The 24,123-nt window shown below is 50.6% G+C and overlaps 1 protein-coding gene across 1 annotated transcript in view; it reads left to right on the forward strand.

Moving 5' to 3' along the window:
• Nucleotides 1–3,146: 3,146 nt before the first annotated feature.
• The window catches only part of SLC4A9 (solute carrier family 4 member 9), a 70,930-nt gene continuing 49,953 nt past the window's right edge, over nucleotides 3,147–24,123 (forward strand). Inside the window, exons 1-5 of the mRNA XM_060253790.1 lie at nucleotides 3,147–3,457; nucleotides 10,543–10,703; nucleotides 14,239–14,388; nucleotides 16,223–16,284; nucleotides 20,373–20,530. Coding sequence (XP_060109773.1) covers nucleotides 3,147–3,457; nucleotides 10,543–10,703; nucleotides 14,239–14,388; nucleotides 16,223–16,284; nucleotides 20,373–20,530 — 842 coding nt within the window. The remainder of the gene's footprint in view (nucleotides 3,458–10,542; nucleotides 10,704–14,238; nucleotides 14,389–16,222; nucleotides 16,285–20,372; nucleotides 20,531–24,123) is intronic.

Raw genomic sequence — 24,123 nt, forward strand, 5'->3', positions numbered from 1 at the left:
ATGCAAGTGGCCATTCGCCTGGCTCATATTCCCACTATGGGCCTCTAGACATGTGGATAAGGTTGCCTTATTGCAGAAATAGCTACCAAGTATCAGTCAAGCATCTGTGCTCTCCTGCACAAATGGGGTTTTGTTCTCAGGTGCCTGTGGAGCTTGTTTTCCTTTTGTGTCTGGGAATCATAATTAATTGACGTTTCAATAACAGGATGCTGGGGCTCACAGGGCAGGGAGGAGGGCCAGAGTCTTCATCCTGATAGAATGGCTGCTTCTCCAAAGCCCTTTTCAGACTTTGAAGTATTCGCGGCAAACGTCCAATGAACGCATGGAGGTCAGGGCTGCTCTTTTGCTATACTTTCCCAGGGAGTCAGAAATGGGTTCAGCTGTTACCTGCATTGTGACAGGCATGCAGGAGGCTGTTGACGGCTCATTGCAAAACAGACAGGTGATTCACTATCACTTCCTTAAATTAAGCAACCTCAGAATATTCCTGCATTGCAGGCCCATGTCCAAAATCACAAGAGTGAAAAACTAAACAAGGGAAGGCTTAGTCTGGAGTGGGGGGGGGAGGGGGGGAGAGAAACTGTGCCACATATTGTGTGGCACTTGAAGCACCCATCAGCCAGCTTGGAGAAGGCATTTCTCTCTTTAAATCATTTCTGCAAGTCAAGCCAGGCAGTGGCTTGCAGCATGCATTTAAAGTTAAAGTTGTCTGTTGTGGGGGAGGAAGGTAAAGGAGATTGTGAGCTGCTCTGAGGCTCTTCGGAGTGGAGGGCGGGATATAAATCCAATATCTTCATCTACCTCACAGGGTGTCTGTTGTGGGAGTGGAAGGTAAAGGAGATTGTGAGCAGCTCTGAGACTCTTCGGAGTGGAGGGCGGGATATAAATCCAATATCTTCTTCTTATCTTCTTCATGTGGCTCTTACATTAAGCAAGTTTGGCCACCCCTGGTCTGGAGCCTCAAAGTGCAGAATACCAAAAGATACTCTCCCATAGAGTTGCATAGGGTTGCCAGCTCAGGGTTGGGAAATACCTGGAGATTTTGGGGGTGGAGGCTGTGGAGGGTGGGGTTTAGGGAGGGGAGGGACTTCAGCGGACTATAAAGCCACAGAGTCCCCTTTCCAAGCAGCCATTTTCTCCAGGGGAATTGATTCCTATCCTCTGATTACTAGTGGTAATCCCAGGAGATCTCCAGCCACCACCTGGAGAGTGGAAACCCTAGCTCAGTTGCAAAGTCTCCCATTACAGCACATGCAAAGAAAAATCAGTCTGGTTGGACTAGTCCAAAGAGCCATCATCAGCTCCAGAGCCCTGGGTGTAAATCCCCACTCATCCAGGAAGCTCACTGAGCCACCCTGGCCGGGAGAGGTCCAGGACTACTCCCCTGAGCGTGGCGGAAAGATGGAATAAAAATGTGGCAGAGATGGCCACAGGGTCTCCCTGTGCTTCTATGCTTGCGAAAAATTGTTGGGACAAACTTGGTGGGAAAAAAAAAAAACAATTGGAGGAGAAATTCTCCAGGTCTCTCCCAAGAGGCACCTATCCCATCTCAGCCAGGTCACCACTCTGAGGCAGTTTCTCTCCTAGATTCAGTATGATGCTCTGAACAGGCAAAAAGGTTTCATGTGAAGTGTAGTTCCTTGGTTTTATTTTCAGGAATCTGGTGGGGTTTTTTTAGAAAGTGCTGCTAAGAATTGGAAAGGGGGGGGGCTTGCAGCAGGAGAGGGGCACTTTGAAACCCTTTAGCCTTGTACTTCTTCTCTGTAGGAAATCACCATCGAAGCAGGGAAAACCGCTGTCATTCAACCCTCCCCCCCACACACACACACAAATGCATTCTGGCTGAGCAAGTCTGCATATCTTCTTGGAGGTTTGGCAAAACGTGTCATGACTGGGAGTTAAAATTAATGGGAAAAATCTTAGCAATATATCTATATGGTTTCTTTAAAATAACTGAATAGTAATATCACCCCAGAGTCAGAAGCGCCTGGTGCTTGCAAGGGGACCTTTCCTTTGTGTGTGTGTGTGCACGCGCGCGCGCATTTGCTGTGTGTGCCAAGCAGCAGTGAGCGGATAATCTGTGGCTCACATTTGTTTTATTCTGAAAAGCAATTACCCCCTCCAATCCTCTCTCCCCCTTTCCCACTATACCAGGGGTGGCCAACGGTAGCTCTCCAGATGGTTTTTGCCTACAATTCCCATCAGCCCCAGTCAGCATGGCTGGGGCTGATGGGAGTTGTAGGCAAAAAATCTGGAGAACTACTCTTGGCCACCCCTGCACTATACCATTTTAAAAACTTTTAAAAAAAAGCTAAAAACTTCTTAAAAAGTTATTTTGCTGGCCATGCTTAGCTAGTGCCATCTATAGGGAACCAGAAGAACAGCCAAAGTTAAGACATCCCCAAGCCGCCCCCCCCCCCCCAAATCCATCAAGAAGGCAGGGGGTTTCCTACTGGCGCTGGATTGGGGCCAGTGGGACTAGAGTTTAAAACTGAATCTGGTTTGTCTGGAGAGCCCCTAGGACTGGAGGTCACAGCCTGAGTGGGAAGACTCAGGTGAGAGAAGTGAGGGCTGGGAATGCCATGTCTCTTTGCATCTCTGCATCTCCTGGAGCATGCCCTGTGACCCCTGGATCAGAGAAGCTCTAAGCACTTGGCACTTCCCTGCTCCCGCAGATCCTCCCAGCCTCCCCCCTCCCCTTCCAGGACTCAGATGTTGTCTCAGGTTTCGCCTCCTTCCCCCTTCATGCTTCCTTGTCTCCAGTTTCACCATTCCCCCGGATGGCTTGCCCTGGCCTGTGCTTCAAATAGTGCCCCCATGTCAACAAGGCTGGCAAGGGCTCCCATCCATGCGGGCAGAGCGGTCCTTGCGACCAGGTGGGCAGGATGGGGCTGTGTCAGCAAGTTCTGTCCTGTGCCTGCCGGACGGGGCTTCTCCGCCTGATAAGACTGTTTTGGGCTTTGTTCTCCCCATCTCTGGTTCTGGCCTGAACAGGTTCCTGGGCTCCTATAAAGACACCATGTCCCAGACCAGCTCAGTTCCTGTCCTGCTGGGCCCAAGAGCCTCACCACGGAGGGAAGGCGGGAGCGACTGACAGCCAGAGGTGGACACTGGAGGGGGAGGGGGGTGCACAGTCTGGAACCAGCATGTCCAGGGTAAAGACAGGAGAGGAGGCAGGCAAGGAGGCATGCCTCCCGGAACACCCAGATCCTCAAGCTGAGCTCAGGAGCAACGGCAGCAGAGCGGACTGGGCCCCCCCCAGCCGCAACTCTGTGGTCATCTGCCAGGCAGTGGGGAGAAGCATCTTCACGTCTAGCACCTCCTCAGCAGCGGAGAGAGTGAGCCTGATGCTGAGGCAGGACGAGGAGGGTGAAGAGGCCAGCCACCCTGTGCTCTTCATACAGCTGTCCGAGCTCTTCAGCACCCTTGAAGGACCGGAGTGGAGGCAAACGGCCAGGTAAGGGGCCCAGCCGAAGCCAAGCCGAACGCTGGGCATGCAAGCCCTAGGAGCAGGGATGGGAAAGGCTAGGGCTGCCAGGTTCCCCCCTGGTGCTAGTAGGGGATGGGGGCAGGGTTGCCAGGTTGGGAATTCCTGGAGATTTGGGGGTGGAGCCTGGGGAGGACAGGGACCCCAGTGGGGCGCAGTGCCATAGACTCTGCCCTCCAAAGCATCCATTTTCTCCAGGGGAACTGATCTCTGGAGTCTAGAGATAAGCTGTAATTCTGGGTGACTCCCAGGCCTCACCTGGAGGCTGGCATTCCTGAAGGACCTCTGCCTGAGCTCAAGGAAAGCCAGGAGTGGGGCAGAGAGGCCAGTGGCCCGACTCAGCATGGAGGCTTCCTGCCTTTCAGGGTGGGGTTTGCTGAAGAACAGGCCTTTCGGAGGGCCTTGTGATCCCAGCGCTCTTTCACGAGGGTTGCTGGTGGGAATGCCTTTCTCATCTACAGGTCTGACTCAGGAAAAATCTGGGGACTTTGGGGGCGGAGCCAGGAGACTTTGGGGATGGAGCCAGGAGGAAGGCTGTGACAAGCATGATGGAACTCCAGGGGGAGTTCTGGCCACGCTCCTTTTAAATGCCTTCCCTTCGTTGGAAATAGTGGAGGATGGGGCTCCATCTTTGGGGGCTCATAGAATTGGACCCCCTGGTCCAAACGTTTTGAAACTTGGGGAGGGGCTTAAGGAGAGGCACCAGATGCGATGCTGAAAATGTGGTGCCTCTACCTCAAAAAAGAGCCCCCCAGAACCCCAGATAGCCACAGTTCAATTCTCCATTATATCCTATGGAGACCAATTCTCTCAGAACTCTCTCAGCTCCCTCCCTCCCTGTTGTGGGGAAAGGAAGCTTTAAGATGCCACAAGGTAGAGAAAAGTGAGGTATTAAAACAGATTCTCCTGCTTCTACTCCTCATCCTCACTATGCTCCCTTCCCAAACTCCGCCTTCCCCTGTCTCTGTCCCTAAACCTCCAGGACTTTTGCAGCTGGAGCTGGCAACCCTAAATTGCCTTCCCGTTTCCTCACTTCCGTGTAGAAATGGGGAGGTGGGAATACCGTGCAGAAACATGAGGCATGTCAATGTGTGTAGGGGGTGTTTGTTCTTCTTCCCTCTGAACTTTGTGGTTAGGGTTGCCAACTCCAGCTTGGGGAATTCCTAAATATTTGAGAGTATAGCCTGAGAAAGGCAGGAGAGAAGAGACCCCAGGAAGGTATAATTCCCATTTCCCCCCGGGAAACTGATTTCTGTAATCTGAGGGTTGGTTGTAATTCTGTCCCCACCTGGAGATTGGCAACTCTAGTTGTGGTAGCTTGTAATGCAGTTGTGAAGGGCAGCTCTTGAAAACTTTATTGATGGTGTTTTCATGGCATGCAGTCTGACAAGCCACCTCTAAAATGATAAATGTTTTCTATCGAGAAATGATTTCTACAAAGCATTCTGCATGCTTATGATGTCTGCCTTATTCTGTAAGTCTCTGGCTTGGCTCACTTTCCTGAGTGATCTGCTCTGCCTGTTGATTGCTGGCTTTCACATTATAGCACAGTTGTAGCCTATGCTGCAATGTCAGAAGGCCTGGTACCGTGTGTGGACTGTATTCTTTGGTGGAGGTGAGGCTTGTGAGTAGACACAGTAACTGTCCATCCTCCTTAGCATTTATATAGTAATTTCACTGTTGAAATAGCATTGCGTGTCTTATCTTGTTATACATGTTACAACAACTCTGCAAGGGAGGCCAGTACCATGGTCACCATATATTGCCAACAAGGGACTGAAGAGGAGAGCAAATGTCTTGCTTAAGGCCATCTTGTGAATTTGTGACACAGGAGGGCTTTGAAGGAGGGTACTTTCTGATCCCAGCTTAGGGTTGTAAAGTCCAATTCAAGAAATATCTGGGGACTTTGGGGGTGGAGCCAGGAGACTTTGGGGGGGGAGCCAGGAACAAGAGTGTGACAAGCATAATTGAACCCCAAGGGAGTTCTGGCCATCACATTTAAAGGGACGGCACACCTTTTTAAATGCCTTCCTTCCAAAGGAAATAATGAAGGATAGGGGCACCTTCTTTTGGGGCTCATAGAATTGGACCCCCTGGTCCAATCTTTTTGAAACTTGGGAGGTATTTTGGGGAGAGGCACTAGATGCTATACTGAAAATATGGTGCCTCTATCTCAAAAAAACAGCCCCCCAGAGCCCCTGATACCCATGGATCAATTCCCCATCATTCCCTATGGGAATTGTTCATGGAGGTGCATGATGGCTGTGGGGGTGGGGCTTCCCCTGCCGGCCAGCTGGTTGGGGGAGGGGGGAAGCCTGTAAAACCTGGGGATCCCCCTCTGGTACCTGGGGATTGGGAAGCCTATCCCAGCTCAAAGTGCTTTCTATGGGCTGCACCCAATGCTTGATTTTAGCTGGCAACTCCTGGTATGAGATAAAGTGATACACTTGAAGACACTAAAGGGGGAAAATTTGCCCCTCTGGATTTCAAACTCAGGCCTGATAGACACGTGCAGCGGAATTCTAGGATGAAAAAATGTTTCACTTGAGCAGATGCATAAACATTCACGCATGTATGGATATTGTATTGTGGCCATTCTCTCTTTAACAGGAAACACATTGTAAAGTCTCCCCTGTTGTGTCCGCAAACAAATTTAGCCTCCACTCTGTCCTTGGGCCTTTCAGAGCCAGTCTTTTTGCCACTGCAGATTGGGGGGGAGGGGTGCAAAAATGAATCTGGAATCAGTGTCCACCTTGAGTCCAATATGAGATTTTACATTTTAAGCATGCAATTTTCACATGTGATCTCTTGCAAAGGTTATCCTCAGTGCACAGAGTAGCCATATACATTCAGGCTTAACAAAAACTTGGTCTGCTGTGTTTGCAGAGTCCAGCCTTACAACAGACATCTCGCAGCAATTGGTTGCTGGATGATTGTTCTCTACAAGATTTTGTGGGGAACAATCCTGCATATAGAATTAAAAGTATAACCAGAAAAGCAACTATTCGAGTTTTATCAGGACATCAAGCTTGCTCTGCTCTGCTGTTTGTGTAAACTAAACCTTTAATGAATTCATTTGAAAACTGAGCCCGCTGCCTGCAAAAGCCAACCCTGGGCATCGTTCACTTGGAAACGGAGGACTTCATGCCCTGGCACCAATCTGTCCCCACTCTAGGTGTCCCTCTCTGAATCTCCAGGTATTTCCAAGCAATCTTTTTGCACCCACCCTGTGACAGTCTAGCCCAGGGGTCCTTTTTTGTGCCCCTGGGCAGCTTTGGAATTCTGACAAAGGGTGGTGGGTATAACCACCAAATGGCTGCTGCAGGGGGTGGGACCAACCGCAAAATGTCACGGATCAAGATTATGTACAACTTTAATAGTAATATTTCTGGCAGAAGGTCCACTTAGCATAGGGTTGCCAATCCCCAGGTGGGGGCGGGGATCCCCCGGTTTGGAGGCCCTCCCCCCGCTTCAGGGTCGTCAGAAAGCAGGGGGAGGGGAGGGAAATGTCTGCTGGGAACCCTGTTATTCCCTATAGAGATTTATTCCCATAGAAAATCATGGAGAATTGATCGGCGGGTATCTGGGGCTCGGGGGGGGGACTGTTTTTTGAGATAGAGGCACCAAATTTTCAGTACAGCATCTAGTGCCTCTCCCCAAAATATCCCCCAAGTTTCAAAACGATTGAACCAGGGGGTCCAATTCTATGAGCCCCAAAAGAAGGTGCCCCTATCCTTCATTATTTCCTATGGAAGGAAGGCATTGAAAAGGTGTGCCGTCCCTTTAAATGTGATGGCCAGAACACCCTTTTGAGTTCAATTATGCTTGTCACAGCCTTGATTTTGGCTCCACCCCAATGTCTCCTGGCTCCTCCCCCAAAGTCTCCTGGCTCCACCCCCAAAGTCTCCAGATATTTCTTAAATTGGACTTGGCAATCCTACCTTAGCAGGATGCCTTTTAATCTGCACAGCCCATCAGAAGCCATGATGGGGGAAAGCCCCACCTAGTTCCACTTTCTAAAAGCACTTGGTGGGCATGAGGAAAGGTATCAGCAGGCTCCATGTTGCCCCCAGGCACCACGTTGGGGGCCCCAGTCAGTCTTCCACAGTCAAATTATGCTCTTCTCTGACTAAAAGGATGGCAAGTAGGAAAAGGATTATCTTAGTGCATCTATTCAAGTGGCCACTGACCTCATAGTTTTTTCTTGGAGTCCAAGAAAGAGAAACTGACAGGTCCTGGAGGTTCCGGCCAACCTCCACGTATGCGGTCCACTGCTACTGTGGTAGAAATGGCAAGCAGAAAAGTCACCCTAAACACATTCGTATCAGGTCTCTGATGTGCCTGGCTGTTGAGCTCCACCGACAGCCATGCAGAAAGGTTGATCTTCACTTGCGTCTTACGATACACATGCGCAATTTCAGTCAAAGGTGTAAAGAAGCACCATATGAGATGTGTCTGCTGTTTCTGTGGCACCCCAGCCTATGCTTTTCAAGCTTTTAGGTGCGCAGCAAAATTTAACTCTTCCTTATGCAGAACGTTTTTGGCGTCTGTAGGAACCAGAATGCCATTTGTGAGAAGTATAGAGTCACTGGGAAATTTGAAAGGAATTTAATGCAGAGCGTACCTTCATTTGGTTTTGCAGTGGACTCTGATGGAATGATAAAAAAAAACCCAATTTCATATGGAGGAAGGCTGTATTCAGCTCTTTGCCAGCTGAACAGCCTGGGTAGCCAAGTCTGCTCTGAATCCGAGAATGATCCTGCAGTGCTGGGAGAGAAAAGGCCACCGGGTTGCTTTGACCTATTTCTGGGAAATATACTGGCTTCCCTCCATTGGGTGCTGACTTCTCTCTCGTTTCTGTCTTGGCCCAGAAGTAAATCACTACCTGGCCCTTCAGACCCCTTTGGCTGCATGTAGGAGGATGTGACAGCTATGGGGTAGCGGGGAGACTCTGAGGCATCTGCCTTCTGGACTGAAGAATCTCCCACCCCCCCACTCTGGCCTCTCCTATTGATTCTTTAATCCTCAGCTGCCCACAGTCAAATAGAAAGGGGGACACAAGCTTTTAAATAAAGACTGGCAGCATGTCAGCTATGTGCTCCCTGAAGGTCTCTTGTCTGCAAACCAATTGGACTGAGGCTGTCCTCGAGGTAAACAGAGAGCCCAGCCGCGTCTTAGATTTTTGACCTGACAAGACATTAATGGAGATGGACAGAATGTTATCTAACGGAAAATAAAGTATTTAATAAGGTAAATGTGATGGGTGGCTAACTTAGATGTATAAAGTAAAGCTGCCTCTCAAATAGAGAAAATATAACCCCCGAGGGGAGATTTGATTCCCCTCTCTTGATTCCAGGGTCCCTCAGCAGGTTCAAGGCCGCCCTTCTCCCTCACAGAGCCCCTTTCCACAGAACTTGCACACACCACTCAAGAGTCAAGAGACTTCAATAAAATGCTTATTTGCACCACTAAAATAAGCTTTCTTCCCTAAACTGACCCCTAAACCCTAACTTTAAAAAGCCCCATAAAAGCCTGGTTAAGCGGATGCTGCTTTTTTGAGCCCACGGAAATTCCTGTCCCAGAAGTTTTTTAAAAAGTTTTTTTCACCCTCCTCAAACTGAGGCTGGTTTGTCCCAGCCCCCAGCCAGTCAAGTTCCATGCACTCTGACTGGCTGCCAATCACTTGGATTTGCATGAGGTCTAAATCACAAGGATTGGTTCTGAGCCCTGGAGGAGAGGTGGGACTTTAAGGGTGATTGTCACAGAGGTACTCCCCGGCCGGCTACCACAACCTGTGTTCCTGATTGTGAAATGGGCACAGACTGCATCTATTTCTGTGGAAGAAGTTGGCTTCTTTGCGCTGAGTGCTGACTTTGCTGAGCTTAGTGGTGGGATACAATCCAATACTAACCAGTGGAGGGGAAATATTAGGTAGTAGAGAAGAGTAAACTAGACTTCTCTAACTTTCCTGATCTTTGCAGAAAATGCAAACTTGTGTCAATTATTTTTAAGGGGCAAAAATGTGAGATGCTGCCCTGGGATCTCGGATGTCCACAATGACGTCAAAGAGAACCAATGGCTTGAACTGAAGGCAAGCTCTCCATCTGAACCACCCAAATGACTGCTTGGGGCAGCATAACCAATACCCCACAAGGATGCAGCTGACTTGGCCATTCACAACATGAAAACTGACCAGCATCTCCGTCTGGGTCCATGACGCTGTCAGGCAGATCCAAGCCTGCAGCCAGGTCACAAACTGTTGTTGTCCTTGGCATGACTTGTGGCAGAGCCAAGCAGTCCAGGTGGCACACAGCTTGCTTCTGCCCGCTAGTGGCCATGCAGGGACGTTCCTGGCAAATGAACCAGCCTCTCTGCTCTTGGCAATAAGGCCTTATAAAGTAAAAGAAGCCACAGTATGGATTCTTGACCCGAGAAGTAAACATCTAAACCAGGGGTCCTCAACCTACGGCCCGCGGGCCAGATGCGGCCCGCTGAGGACGTTTATGCGGACCGCCGGGTTATGGCAAAATCAGACCGGAAGTGACGTTCGACCTAAACTCGTGTTAGCAACGCACACTTCCGGCACTGGGCTGAGGCGGCGGAGACAGAGTGTGAGGTGATACCGAGGTGAGGTGAGTTCCCAGGCCAGGGTGTGTAGTGTGGGGAAGGGAGAGAGATGCAGAAGACAGAGAACTGATGGCCCGCGGCCTTGTACAGTAACGGCAGTCCGGCCCTCCAACAGTCTGAGGGACAGTGAACTGGCCCCCTATTTAAAAAGTTTGAGGACCCCTGATCTAAACTCTGAGAATGATGGTGGTCAGGAAGGAGCTAGGAAAAAAGAACTTACCTGAGGTAAACAAGAGCTGAATGCACTCAGTCCGGTTATGTTTCTTAGGTTGCAGGGTTCATTCAAGTCACCACGAGGGCTAGAATGTTTGCACCTAGGAAGGGAAACATGTTTGGAGGAGGTGGCTGTTCACGATGTACAAGAAAAGGCTATTTCCCAGCATGCCAAGAGCTGCAGTCATGGAACTAACTCAGCTCTTTTGTTGCAGATGGATTAAGTTTGAAGAGAAAGTGGAAGATGGAGGAGAACGCTGGAGCAAACCTCACGTGACCACTCTGTCCCTGCACAGCTTGTTTGAACTACGGACGTGCATAAGGAAAGGAGCTGTCCTCCTAGACTTGGAAGCTCCCAGTTTTAAGCAGATAGTTGGTATGTGGCCATTGGTCAGCTTGCCTTCCTAGGGACATGTCCTTCTGTGACTGAGTGTTGGGTTACCAGCAGCTCCTTAAGCAAAACCCTGACACTTAATAGCCAGGCACGTAGGCTCATGTTGTCTTTGCCATGGCACTGTTAGTTCTGGGGAGGCAGCCCTGGCCTTCTCTAGATCTGGGGGTGGGAAGGCTCTGACTCCACTGGAGCCTGGATGAGACAGCTGTGGCAAATCCTCCAGCGGTGCCTCGCAATCACCCAGAGGCTGAACAGAGGAGGTGGAAATCTAGACATCTGCTCCCCTTTTGAAAATGAAGAGCCCAGAGGCGTCACTAGGGTGGGTTGCACCCTGGGGTGTAACTGATTCAAGCCACCACCCCCCCATTGGGCATCACCCCTTTTGGAGGGCTGCGTCACCCCCTCCGCACACAACCCCGCCCACTTCACATGGCCCCTCCCTCATCCACCCTCTGGTCACATGACCAGCCCCCGTAATCCAAGATACCAGTTTTGCAGCATTTAAGTTTCCCCCACTCACCCACACGCTTTTAGCTGAGCCGGCAGCAGCGCGGCCCCGGTTTCAGAATCCCGGCCAGCCCACACACAGCAGCAGCGTTCTAGTCCCAGGGCCAGCCCCTTCCTGTTGGGGGGGGGGTCATGGGTCAGTGCCTGGGGCCAATGAGAATGCTCTGGGGGAGGGCTGATGGCCCCCTTGGCCCCGCCCTAGTGACGCCGCTGGAAGAGCCCTTCCTACGGTCCATTTGCAGTGGAGAAAGACAAAGAACCGGTGTCTGAGGGCAGCTTCTTGGCAACCTTCCGTGCAAGAGATCCATCCAGGTCCACAGGGCCAGATTAGATGTGATCATGATGATGTCCTCATGGCTGCCACAAGGATACCACCACCATTTTAAAATGATTTCAACAGGCTGAGGTACTCAACGCAACAGTCTGAGGTACTCTTGTCCTTCCTCCCATACCTCATCAAGTGCCAAAACAGCCGCACACACCCTATGGTTGTTTTGGCATTTGAAAAGGCACTGGGAGGAGGGGTCAAGAACACCCTCATAGCATTTTAAAATCACTTAAAATGGTAGCCATGAGGATGCCGTCATGAGGTCACTATCATGTCTAATTTGACCTTGAGAGTGCATATATGTCTGGGGGGGAGAGAGAGAGAGAGAGAGAGAGAGAGAGTTTAGGACACTCGTGTCCTTTCGACAGGAGCTGTTGTGTACAGGATTCAGACCCAGTTCTAGAATTTATTTAGAAGTTGCACATATTTGAGACAGAATTCTTTCCTGGGTTCTCTCAAAGCAGGGTACCCTCAAGGATTAGTGAGGGGTCGTTTCATTTCCTGCTATGTTCCCTGACCCCTCCCCACATTATTTCTCTTTTGTCTCTTCCTGGCTGCCTCCATATCCTCTCCCCTTCAGCTGCTTCTTTCTCTGCTTCCCAATCTTCCAACCCTTCTTTTATCTGCCCCCCCCCCAGCCCTCAACTTTATTTATTATTTATGTATTTAATATGTACCCCAATTTTCTCCCTAGTGGAGACCCTAAAACAGTTTGCATCGTTCTCCTCTCTTCCATTCTATCCTCACAACAATTTACTGTGGGGTAAATTAGGCTGGTCTGATAGAGACAGGCCCAAGGTTACCCAGTGAGCTTCCATGGCTGAGTGGAGATTTGACCCTGGGCTTCCCAGATCCTAGAGACTGCTGCCAGAGACTGGTGCACGCTGCCTGCCACACACGGGAGGCGCAGTGTGTTGCCTGGCGCAACACACTGCCTGCTTGCCACACAGCACCACCGTGGGTAGCAGAAGGAAGGGGCATGAGTGGGTGACTCACCGGATTCTTCATGGCTGTGGGCCAAATGGAGCTCTGCTCCTCCAGCTTCCTCCTGCCTCCTCGCACACCTCTCTGTGGCACAGGCAAGCCACCAGACCCGCTTCCCCAAACAAACCGGGCCCTACCAAGGCAGGCGGTCCTGAGTGGAGGGTTGCCAAGTCCAATTCAAGAAATATCTGGGGACTTTGGGGGTGGAGCCAGGAGACTTTAGGGGTGGAGCCAGGAGACATTGGGGGCGGAGCCAGGAACAAGGGTGTGACAAGCAGAATTGAACTCCAAGGGAGTTCTGGCCATCACATTTAAAGGGACAGCACACCTTTTAAAATGTCTTCCTTCCATAGGAAATAATGAAGGATAGGGGCACCTTCTTTTGGGGCTCATAGAATTGGACCCCCTGGTCCAATCCTTTTGAAACTTGGGAGGTATTTTGGGGAGAGGCACTGGATGCTATACTGAAAATGTGGCGCCTCTAGCTCAAAAAACAGCCCCCCCCCGAGCCCCCGATACCCACGGATCAATTCCCCATCGTTCCCTATGGGAATCGTTCATGGAGGTGCATAATGACTGTGGGGGAGGGGCTACCCCCACTGGCCAGCTGGCTGGGGGAGGGGGGCAGTCTGTAAAACTGGGGGTTCCCCCACTGGGACCTGGAGATTGGGAAGCCTACCTGAGTATGGTGTCATGATGTGAGGGTGGGCATGTGCGCAGCATGCAGTAGTCTGCCCCTCTGGCTAGATGCTGCCCTAGGCAGTGGCCTACCTGGCTGACTCCCAAGTGCTGGCCCTGCCTATATATTTTAATTGAGATTTTTCTGCAAACCTGGGGAGTCCACCAAGTTTACAGGAAAATCTTTTGGTGTGACCTGATCCGTGGACTTAGGCATCTGCGGATGGAGACCGCATGTCACTATTAGTACACAGATTATTGACATTCTGGAATTATTGTATTCGGTGAGTGGAATTATGCAGGTAGTCACACTGTACACATGTATTAAATGAAACAAACATGGCAAAGACCAGACATCTCTCAATCTGTAAAACGCAAACTGGAGGCTTGTGCAGCCTCGACTTGCCTCAGAGCAGCACAGAAATGGAAGAAGGTACTAAATACCGTTTTCACACACAGTTTACCTCGCAGTCACAATCCTGTTCCCTCCGCAGCGTCCGGTCGGATTTCCCACCATCTGCGCCAGAGATACAGGAAGTGCCGCGGCGTTTGCATAGCAAACGTAAACCGCTAAAACCCAGTTTACGTTTGCTACGCAAAAGCCGCGGCACTTCCTGTAACTCCGGCGCAGATGGTGGGAAATCCGACCGGACGCTGCGGAGGGAACAGGATTGTGACTGCGAGGTAAGCTGTGCGCGAAAACGGTCGAAGACTCTCCATTTCAGTTTGGTTCCACTATTTGAAATCAGCTCACCTTCTCTGTTGTTAGCAATTTCAAATGTTAATAACAAAGTGGGAATCCCATTTTACACTAACCAGACCAAGGAGGGCCATCCTGTCTCTGGATGACCCCATTGCTGCATAAGCCTAGTGTTTGCATTGCATAATAGCAGCTCCTGCTTAGGAACACGGTGGCACCTGATCGAAACATTCTTCTGTGGCTTCTACAGGAAACAGTTACAGCAAATGAAAACCTCCTTGTTTGAGGTGGTCTCAGTGTGGTTTTGGTTTGCGTTCCAGAGAAGGTGATTGAGACCCAGATAGAGAAGCACGCCCTGCCGCCAGAACTCACAAAGAAGCTCCGATATGTCTTGCTCCTCAGACCGCAGCATCACACAACCCGATCGCAACTGCAGATGCTGCTTCAGATGGGCCTGGGATCTTGTTCTGGTGCGTAGCTGCCTCCTAAGGTGTTGATTCTCTCCCCTTGTGACTCAACTCCAGCCTGCAGCAGATCAGAGGGCTGGTCCTTAGACTGCCGGCAGTGGCATCACGACCCATTCAGATCCAAGCGTATCAGCCTGAGAGGGGCTAAAGGTCATTCCAGGTGACAGGCTTGTCTTAGCACAGGCATGCGATAGACCGGAGATCAGTCATGTAGCTTTTGCTTCCCAGCTTCAGTGAGTATTACCAAACAATGGATGTGACGGCCTTTAGACCATAGAACTCAACAGCAGCTTGGCATGCAGCTTTCTTTTTGATAAGTGTTATTAGGGTAGGTGGACTTGCCCTTGAAATTCCTGGTGGGCGGTTGCCCCAGAGAGACACTGCCGAGTAGGGTCACCAGCTCTGGGTTGGAAAATAACTGGAGATTTTGGGGATGAAGGCTGGGAAGGGTGGGGTTTGGGGAGGGGAGGGGAGGGACCTCAGCATAGTAGAGTGCCACAGAATCCACTTTCCAAAGTAGCCGTTTTCTCCAGGGGTGCTGATCTTGGTTCCCCATAAATCAGCTGTCATAGCAGCAAATGTCCGGTTGACAATTACTGAGGTTGTAACCAAGTGGTTGCTTCCATTACTGCCGGCACTGAGGGCCCCCATGGCTCAGCTTGTTTCGACATCCCAGTCTGCTCTTCAGTATGAGAACAGCACAGATGCAAGTCGTAGGAGCAGCACTAGTGAAGTGCCCTCAAAGTATGTAGAAGAAGAAGAAGATTTTGGATTTATATCCCGCCCTATACTCTGAATCTCAAAGTCTCAGAGCGGTCACAATCTCCTCTACCTTCCCTCTAACAACAAACACCCTATGAGGTAGGTGGGGCTGAGAGTGCTTTCATAGCAGCTGCCCTTTCAAGGACAGCTTCTATGAAAGCTATGACTGACCCAAGGCCATCTCAGCAGGTACAAGTGGAGGAGTGGGGAATCAAACCCGGTCCTCCCAGATAAGAGTCCGCGCACTTAACCACTACACCAAACTGGGTCTCTATGTAGATAAGGATGGAGGGCTGCCAGGCCTCCACAGCTGCCAGTGGGGGATGGGGGCACATCAGGTTGTCAGATCAAGGTTGGGAAACTCCTGGAGATTTAGGGGTGGAGCCAAGAGAGCCAGAGAGTTCACCCTTCTCTAGGGGCACTGTTCTCTGTAGTCTGGAGATAAGCTTTAATTCTGGGGGATCCTCAGGCCCCACCTGGAGGCTGGCATCCCTAACCGTAGCAGTCCAAGTGACAGGGTTGCCATCCAGACTTGGAAATTCCTGAAGATTTGAGGGCAGAGCCTGGGAAGGAAAGAGTTGGATGAAGGGAAGGACTTCAGCGGCATAGAATGCCACCCTCCATGGCAACTGAACTCTGTACTCTCATTCCAACCCAGATCTAGCAACCCTATCATATACCCTGGCTGACTGAGAAATAAGTTCACACTGAGGCTTGTTACTCTGAAAAGAAAGGGACAGCAGCAGGAGCGGACAAAAGGGAAAGGTCAAGAAGCATTCTGTGTAGCCTTCATTTACTCTCTCTTGCCTTCCCCCGAGACCCCAGGGTCTGTCCTGGCATTAAGCAATGTGCCACAGTCTGCTCCTCCCAACAAAGCCAGTCCTACAGTGTCTGGCAGAAGAGGACTTTTAATCTTCCTGCCTCTCAGAGGAGCCAGTAGATAAAGCAGCTCCTACACTTTGTAAATACTGGGGCTCAGAGAACAAATGAACCCACCAACCCAATTGGGGGGAGGAAGGGCTTGGTGTCCAGAAGGATTATTATTCCCTTCATTTCCCCTCAATTTCTGTTGCAGACAAAGCCAGCGGTCAGTCCGATCCAGGGGGTGAAGTTTTGGAGACTGCCGCCAAGGAACAGGTGAGTAACATTTGTTAGCCATAGGCACAGGGTGGGTGGGGGGGATGTATCAAAAGCCTCTTGTCCGTTTGTTTGTTTGTTTTGTTTTATTACATTAGATTTCTATCCCGCCCATTCTACGAAGACTCAAGGCGGCTGACAACATAAAAGAAACAATATTAAAACAGTAAAACAATAAAACAGTCAGATAAAATCACAATGGTGCTACTTCTTACTTTTTCCAAGGGTCTGTACCTGTCAGGTGCTCCCTGAATAGGACTGCTAGCTCTGGGTTGGGAAATACCTGGAGATTTGGGGGGTGGAGCCTGAAGAGGGTGGGGTTTGGGGAAGGGAGGGACTTCAGTGGGGTATGATGCCCTAGAGTCCACCCTCCAAGCAGCCCTTTTCTCCAGGGGAACTGATCTCTGTTGCCTAGAGATCAGTAGTAATCCCGGGAGATCTCCAGCCGCCACCTGCAGGCTAGAATAGAATGCAATCTGAGAGAGGCCACTATAATGGATAACGCAACAAAAAATGCAAGTTAGTGACCAATTTACTAAGAAGTATATAGAAATCAGTCCAAATGTCCAAAACATGTATATTCAAGTCCCAAAGTAGTGTGGTGACAAGCCAATCGGTTAAGTACTTGTTTCTTTCCAGTCTTCATCAGACCTGGGACCAATATTGATTCAATTATATAGATTCTTTACACAATTTTCAAAAAAGAGGAACGCAGAGCGTCTCCAGCAACAATTTCACATCGGCTACAGCTCAGTATGTGGCTTCTTGCGCCACAATATTGGTCCCAGGTCTGATGAAGACTGGAAAGAAACAAGTACTTAATCGATTGGCTTGTCACCACACTACTTTGGGACTTGAATGTGTATGTTTTGGACATTTGGACTGATTTCTATATACTTTTTAGTAAATTGGTCACTAGCTTGCATTTTTTGTTGTGTTAACCACATGCAGGCTGGCAACCCACTCTGAAGGAAGAGGATGTCCTCTTCCACCAGAATTCCTCTTGAAAAGTTGTCCAGTCTTCTCATAGCTTTGTAAAGACAGCTCTAAAGATTATGTAGGTAGGTAGTCCCCTGTGCAAGCACCAGTCGTTTCCAACTCTGGGGTGACGTCACATCACGACGTTTTCACGGCAGACTTTTTACGGGGTGGTTTGCCATTGCCTTCCTCAGTCATCTACACTCCCCCCCCCCCACCTCCAGCAAGCTGGGTCCTCATTTTACCAACCTGGGAAGGATGGAAGGCTGAGTCAACCTTGAGCCGGCTACCTGAACCCAGCTTCCGCCAGGATCAAACTCAGGTCGTGAGCACAGAGCTCGGACTGCAGTACTGCAGCTTTACCACTCTGCACCACGGGGCTCATAAAGATTAGGTGGGACTTTGTAAAACACAAAGGTATCGGTTTCATCAAGGGATGCAATTCCGGTTGCCAACTTCCGTGTGAGTCCTGGAGATCTCCCAGGATTACAACTGTTCCCCAGACTATAAAGATCAGTTCCCCTGGAGAAACTGTCAGCTTTGGATGGCTGACTGTATGTAACGATAGCCTACTATGGTTCCTCCAGTCCAAAGGGGTCTCCTTTCTGGCCAGAGCCCCTGAAATCAAGACAGAGCCCCACCCCAGGGTTGCCAGCTCCAGGCTGAGAAATACCTGGAGATGTTGAGGGTGATGCCTGAGAAGAGCAGGGTCTGGAGAGGGGAAGGGCTTCAATGTGGAAAGATGCCAGAGTCCACCTTCTAAAGCAGCCCTTTTCTCCAGGGGAACTGATCTCTGTTGCCTCAAGATCAGTTGTAATTCCAGGAGGTTGGCAACCTTAACCCCACCACAAGCATGGCGAATAAGCCGAGTTCTACTGGAATGCCACCCCACTTCTGAACCCTTCCTCCCTGTGTTCCAGTAGCTCTCCTTGGTTCCTCATCCATCCCAAAGGCAAGCAGGAGAGCTGCTGCACAAGACTGAACCCGCCGTGGCATGAGGAGGGGCTATTTCACTGAGGAGATTTATTTATTTCATTTGTGCACTACCTCTCTCCCCAGCGCGGGACCCAAAACAACTTACTTAATTCTCATCTCTTCCATTTTATCCTCACAGGAACACTGTGAGGTTGGTTAGACTGGCAGCATGCGGCCAGGGCCGGCCCTCCCACTAGACAAACTAGGTGGTTGCCTAGGGCGTGAGAGGTGGGGGGTGACAAATTAGGCTCTTGCCACCCCTCCAGTGCTCCAGGCAAGTGCTTAGCTTGCCCCCTCCCCCACCACTGCTGCCGCCAGCCCCCTTCGGGCCACCGCCCCCCCCCCAGCGCTCCGCTTGCCTGCCCGCTGCCACTAAAAGTGGCAGCACTCCGCTTGCTCCCTCCCCCTGGGGCTTGCCAGCTAAAAGTTAGCTTAGCCAGCAAGCAGCTCACGCCTGTGCCTTTTGTCTCTATAAAACGTGCAGGCGCGAGCCGCTCGCCCGCTAAGCTAACTTTTAGCCAACGAGCCCCAGGGGGAGGGGGAGGGAGTGAGCGGAGCTCTGGGGGAGGGGCACAAAGCCACAAGGTGAGGAGCAGGGAGGCGCTTTGGAGGGGAACTTTGGGAGGGCTCCAGGCAGCAGGTCTGCCTAGGGTGCCCCACGGCGTCAGGCCGGCCCTGCATGCGACTAGCCTAGGAACACCAGGTAGGACCTGGGGACCCTCTGGAATGACAGCTCCTCCTCAGACTACAGAAATCGGTTTCTCTGGAGAACATGGCTGCTTTGGAGGGTGGACTCTGTGGCATTGATTGTGCCTCACTTGAGGTCACTGTCCTCCCCAGGCTCCATCCCCAAATCTCCAGGAATTTCCCAACCTGGAGCTGGCAACCTGACCCTACCCGCCTCACACAGGTGGCCACGTGGACATGGCTACCACAGACCAGGCCAAGGTCACCAAGCTTCCATGTCTGGTGGGGATTCAAGCCTGGATCTCCCAGATCCTAATCTGATACTGTAACCACTACACATGCTTGCTTGTGCTTCCCATCAAAAATAAATGGTGGGAAAGGTGCTCTCTCCTCCGTACAAGCCCTGGTGCCCGGGGCTGCTGAGGGCCACAACAGACCCTCTGAGAAGCATTCCTTCTGCCTGCATATTCACGAGGGGAACTAGGGTTGCTAACCCAGGTTCTCAAAACCTGCTTGTAATCCCCGGGCCAAAGGAGGCCGGTCTGAAATCTACCAGGGACCGGGCCTTTTCGGTAATGGCGCCTTGCTGGTGGAACCAGCTGCCGGAGGAGGTGAGGGCCCTGCGGGACCTTGGGCAGTTCCGCAGGGCCTGCAAGACAGTCCTCTTCCGGCTGGCTTATAACTAACTGACATTGGAAACTTTATGGAAGGTTGTAGTGTAACATTTCGACAGATCGCTGCTCTATATGTTTTATTATCTTACTGTTTAAAATTGATGTTTTTAAAGCTAAACTTATGTTAGATTTTATATGTTGTAAGCCGCCCTGAGCCGCTTCGGTGGGAAGGGCGGGCTATGAATTGAAATAAACTGAAACTGAAACTAACCTGCAGGTGGGGTCTGGAGATCTCCTCCAATTAGAATTTATCACTGTCACAGTTCCCCTGGAAAAAATGGTTGCTTTGGAAGCTGGACTGTATGGGATTATACACCTGAGATCCTGTCCCTCTCCAAAAATCCTTTTCCCCTTACTCCACCCCCAACATCTCCAGGTATTTCCCAAACCCAGAGATGATAACCCTAAGAGAAATACACACACACAGGAGGTAGGAACTGCACTAATTCTTAATAGGGTAGAAGAGGGAATAGTCACCCATTTTTACACTTTTATTGTAAACAACAGCAAGTTTCTGTTGGCTGCAGAGGAGTGCCTGCTATGAATTCCAGGTCCTGCAATGGGTAGAAACGAACCTGATGTGGCTTCCAGCTATTGCTAAAGCTCTGAGAGTACAGATATTGTGGCAGGTGACAGCAATATGAGGCAGGTGGACAGAATGGCTTCTTGGTCTCCCAGAGCAATCTGCTCCGGGAAATTTTGTCCCCCAGTCCTTCACATCTTCTGTCATTTCTGGGACCCTGAATTGCCAACTCTGCATTGTTTCATTTGCAGCTGAAAAATCGCTTCAAGAAGAAGATTCCAGCCGGGACTGAAGTGGCCAACATTCTTGTAGGGGAAGCCAGCTTCTTGGAGAAACCCTTCATCGCCTTCGTGCGCTTGCAGGACTCTGTGTTCCTTGGAGGCTTGACGGAGGTTGCTTTTCCTAGCAGGTAATAAATGAGCAAGCATATTTGGACTGTAGCAGAAGCAAGAATGTTTGGACTGTAACAGAAGTCCCTGCCCAGAATTCAAAGCTCCGAGCTGCTACTGGAAACTAATGCTGTCTTCAGTGGTCAGATGCACAATGACACACGCTGTGCGAGAGCTACAGAAGCTGTCTGCGGGCAGGAAGGGGTGCCAGTGATCGGATCTCGAACTGAACACCTGGCATTAACATGTGGGGGCCCTCTGGCACAGCAGTTGAATGAGGTTCATCTGGGGGTTCTTTGTTCTGGGGGAACTCCTTTCCCGGGCATTTGGGGACCCAATTTGGATGGGAAACTTGGGGCTTAAGCCTTCTTCTCCACCAGGGGTGACCAAACTTGCTTAATGTAAGAGCCACAAAGAATAAAGTAAGATGTTTGAGAGTCGCAAGACATGAATGTCAGAGGAAGGAAGGAAGGAAGGAAGGAAGGAAGGAAGGAAGGAAGGAAGGAAGGAAGGAAGGAAGGAAGGAAGGAAGGAAGGAAGGAAGGAAGGAAGGAAGGAAGGAAGGAAATGCATTCTCCAAGCTGCTGACTGGCTTGGCTTGGAGGAGTGATTTAAAGAGACAAAAGCCTTCTCCAAGCCAGCCAACAGGGCGGTGGGGGCTTCAAGAGCAATATGTGTGAAAGAGCCACATGTGCTCCGGAGCTGCAGTTTGGCCCCCCTTGTTCTACACACTGTTTTCCCAACCTGAATAGCTCCGGGGAGCCACTGTTTGCCCCACTGAAGAAATTATAGGTTCTGATGGGCTGCACGTAAGTTGCCCCAGTAGGGCGGGGCATTTCAGGTTAGGAAAATGGGCCTGGGGGAAGTAGGGTTGCCAAGTCCAATTCAAGAAATATCTGGGGACTTTGGGGGTGGAGCCAGGAGACATTGGGGGCAGAGCCAGGAGCAAGGGTGTGACAAGCAGAATTGAACTCCAAGGGAGTTCTGGCCATCACACTTAAAGGGACAGCACACCTTTTAAAATGCCTCCCTTCCATAGAAAATAATGAAAGATAGGGGCACCTTCTTTTGGGGCTTGTAGAATTGGATCCCCTGGTCCAATCCTTTTGAAACTTGGGGGGTATTTTGGCGAGAGGCACTAGATGCTCTACTGAAAATTTGGCACCTCTACCTCCCCCAGAGCCCCCAATAACCGCAGATCAATTCCCCATCATTCCCTATGGGAATTGTTTATGGAGGTGCATAATGGCTGTGGGGGTGGAGGGGGGAAGCCTGTAAAACTGGGGGATCGCCCGCTGGGACCTGGGGATTGGGAAGCCTAGGGGGAAGGCTTAAGCCCCTTCTCCCTTTGGCCCCCACCCCACACATCTGAGAATCAAGTTCCAAGCATGGAACTCCCAGACCACGTCTGTTGCCACGATTGGGGGATGGTGGGCTCTGTACCATTATGCTCCACTAAGATCCCTTCCCTCGTGGGAAAATTGTGTCCTATAGATAAAGCCCTGGATATGTGTTAGGCTTGCTGACTTTCAAGTGGGGCCTGGAATGACAACTTATCTCCAGACGACAGAGATCAGTTGCTCTGGATAAAATGGCAACTTCAGAGAGAAGGCTTCAGGCTCTGCCTTAAAGTTGCGAGGCCTCCAGCCAGAAACACTTGATGCTGCTGCTGCCATTCCAAGCAGCAGGGAGAGGGAAAAAGCCAGTGCCGCACATGCTGTGACATCACTTCCAGGAGGAACCCAGAAATATGGGCACATATAGGGTTGCCAATCCCCAGGTGGGGGCAGGGGATCCCCCGGTTGGAGGCCCTCCCCCCGCTTCAGGGTCGTCAGAAAGCGGGGGGAGTGGAGGGAAATGTCTTCTGGGAACTCTATTATTCCCTATGGAGATTTATTTCCATAGAACATCATGGAGAATTGATCCGCGGGTATCTGGGGCTCTGGGGGGGCTGTTTTTTGGGGTAGAGGCTGTCGGAGCGGGAGTAGCAGAGTGAGGGAGATGACTTGCCCGACACAGGGCTTCAGGAAAGAAAATCAGGCAGACGCGTGCAACTAGTGCCAAAAGGTGTATTAACATATATACACGACAAGTGCTCTCTTGTGCAGTCTATACATTATCACCTCCACGGACAAAGTGCTTCGCCTAACCACCATCTCACAGGGAGAGACCTGTGTGATGCACACACAGATCATATATAGTCCAAGCAGCCAATCCTGGCCGTGCTGACTCAGCAGATTGCATCACTTGGCTTCTGCCGGCTCAAGCCGGTCTGCTGATCAGGTCACTGTGACCTAGCCTGGCAGCTAGATCACCAGCTGTCATACTGTGGCTGTCAGACTGGGTTTATGTAGATTCTTGCTCCAACACACCTCCTAATCTATTTAAACCCAGTGCACCAAGACACTTCACACAGTTTACATACATGTCCACCAGCAACATTACAGTTCATATTTACGTAGCTCGGAACCCTTTCCGGAATTCGTTCAGGAACTCATCATGATTGTAAAACACATCATCGTGTTCCTGTTCAGCCAGCTCTTTCAGACGCTTGGCTTCAGCCTCCTTCTCCCTTGCCTCGCACTCTGCCACCCAGGCTTTCCATTTCTTAGCCTTTTCTTTTAACATTTCCTCAAATCCGGGTGGGTCTGGATTGACAGTCAGAGTGACATAGGGACACTTGTACCTAGCGGGACGTTGGCCTTTGGTGGACCTGGCAGACACCCGTGGCCCTGTGCTTGGACCAGCTTTGTCTTCTTCGGGTTGCTCTGTTCCCACCTCCTGGGCTGGTTGCTCTGCCCCTGTAATTGGGTGTTGAACCTCCTGACTCTCACACTTTACCTCCAGTTCCTGCATTTGAGGCTCTGCCTCCTGACTCTGCTCGTCAGGCTCTGTGCCAGCATTCGGCTCACCTTCTCCAGCCCCACTGGGTGCCACCTCCTGGGCTGGAGTTCTGGGCTGCGCTCCAACATCGTTATCGCTACTTGGCAGCAGGACAAATTGTTTCTGCAAGGAGTGCAACCTTGGCCAGCTGCTTTCTTCATTGAACTGGGCACTCTTACTAAGTGTTATCTTGCTTTTGCTATTGCAGAAACGATAACACCTGGCCCTTGGCTTGTAGCCCAGAAAAATTAGGCTCTCTGCCCGGACATCCCCCTCCCCGCTACTCGTGGAGTGGATGCCAACCCGAGCCCGTGACCCAAAGACTTTTAAAGAACTCAAATCTGGGGTCTTGTTCAACAGTAACCTGTAAGGCACATTTTTCACAGTATTACACCAAACCCTATTTTGCAAAAAAACAGCTGCATGTATGGTTTCTGCCCAATAGGTCATTGGCAGTTGTGCATCCTCTAACATGCAATACATCACATTCTGCAATACAGCCCCATGCCCATTTTCTCGGGGCGTTGCCGGGTTCGTCAGACGGTGGGCGATGCCCTTGTTCTCCAGCCAACGTTTCATCTGGTTAGATAAGAATTCCCCCCCTCTGTCGGTTTGTACAGCTAGGAGATTAACCCCTAATTGTCTCTCCACTGCTTTGACCCACTTGGTGAATGTCTTATACACCTCAGACTTATGCACCATGGTGAAAACCCACGCGTACCTCGTGTGG

This window comes from Heteronotia binoei, chromosome 14, assembly GCF_032191835.1.
Source record: "Heteronotia binoei isolate CCM8104 ecotype False Entrance Well chromosome 14, APGP_CSIRO_Hbin_v1, whole genome shotgun sequence".
NCBI classification, from domain to species: Eukaryota; Metazoa; Chordata; class Lepidosauria; order Squamata; family Gekkonidae; genus Heteronotia; species Heteronotia binoei.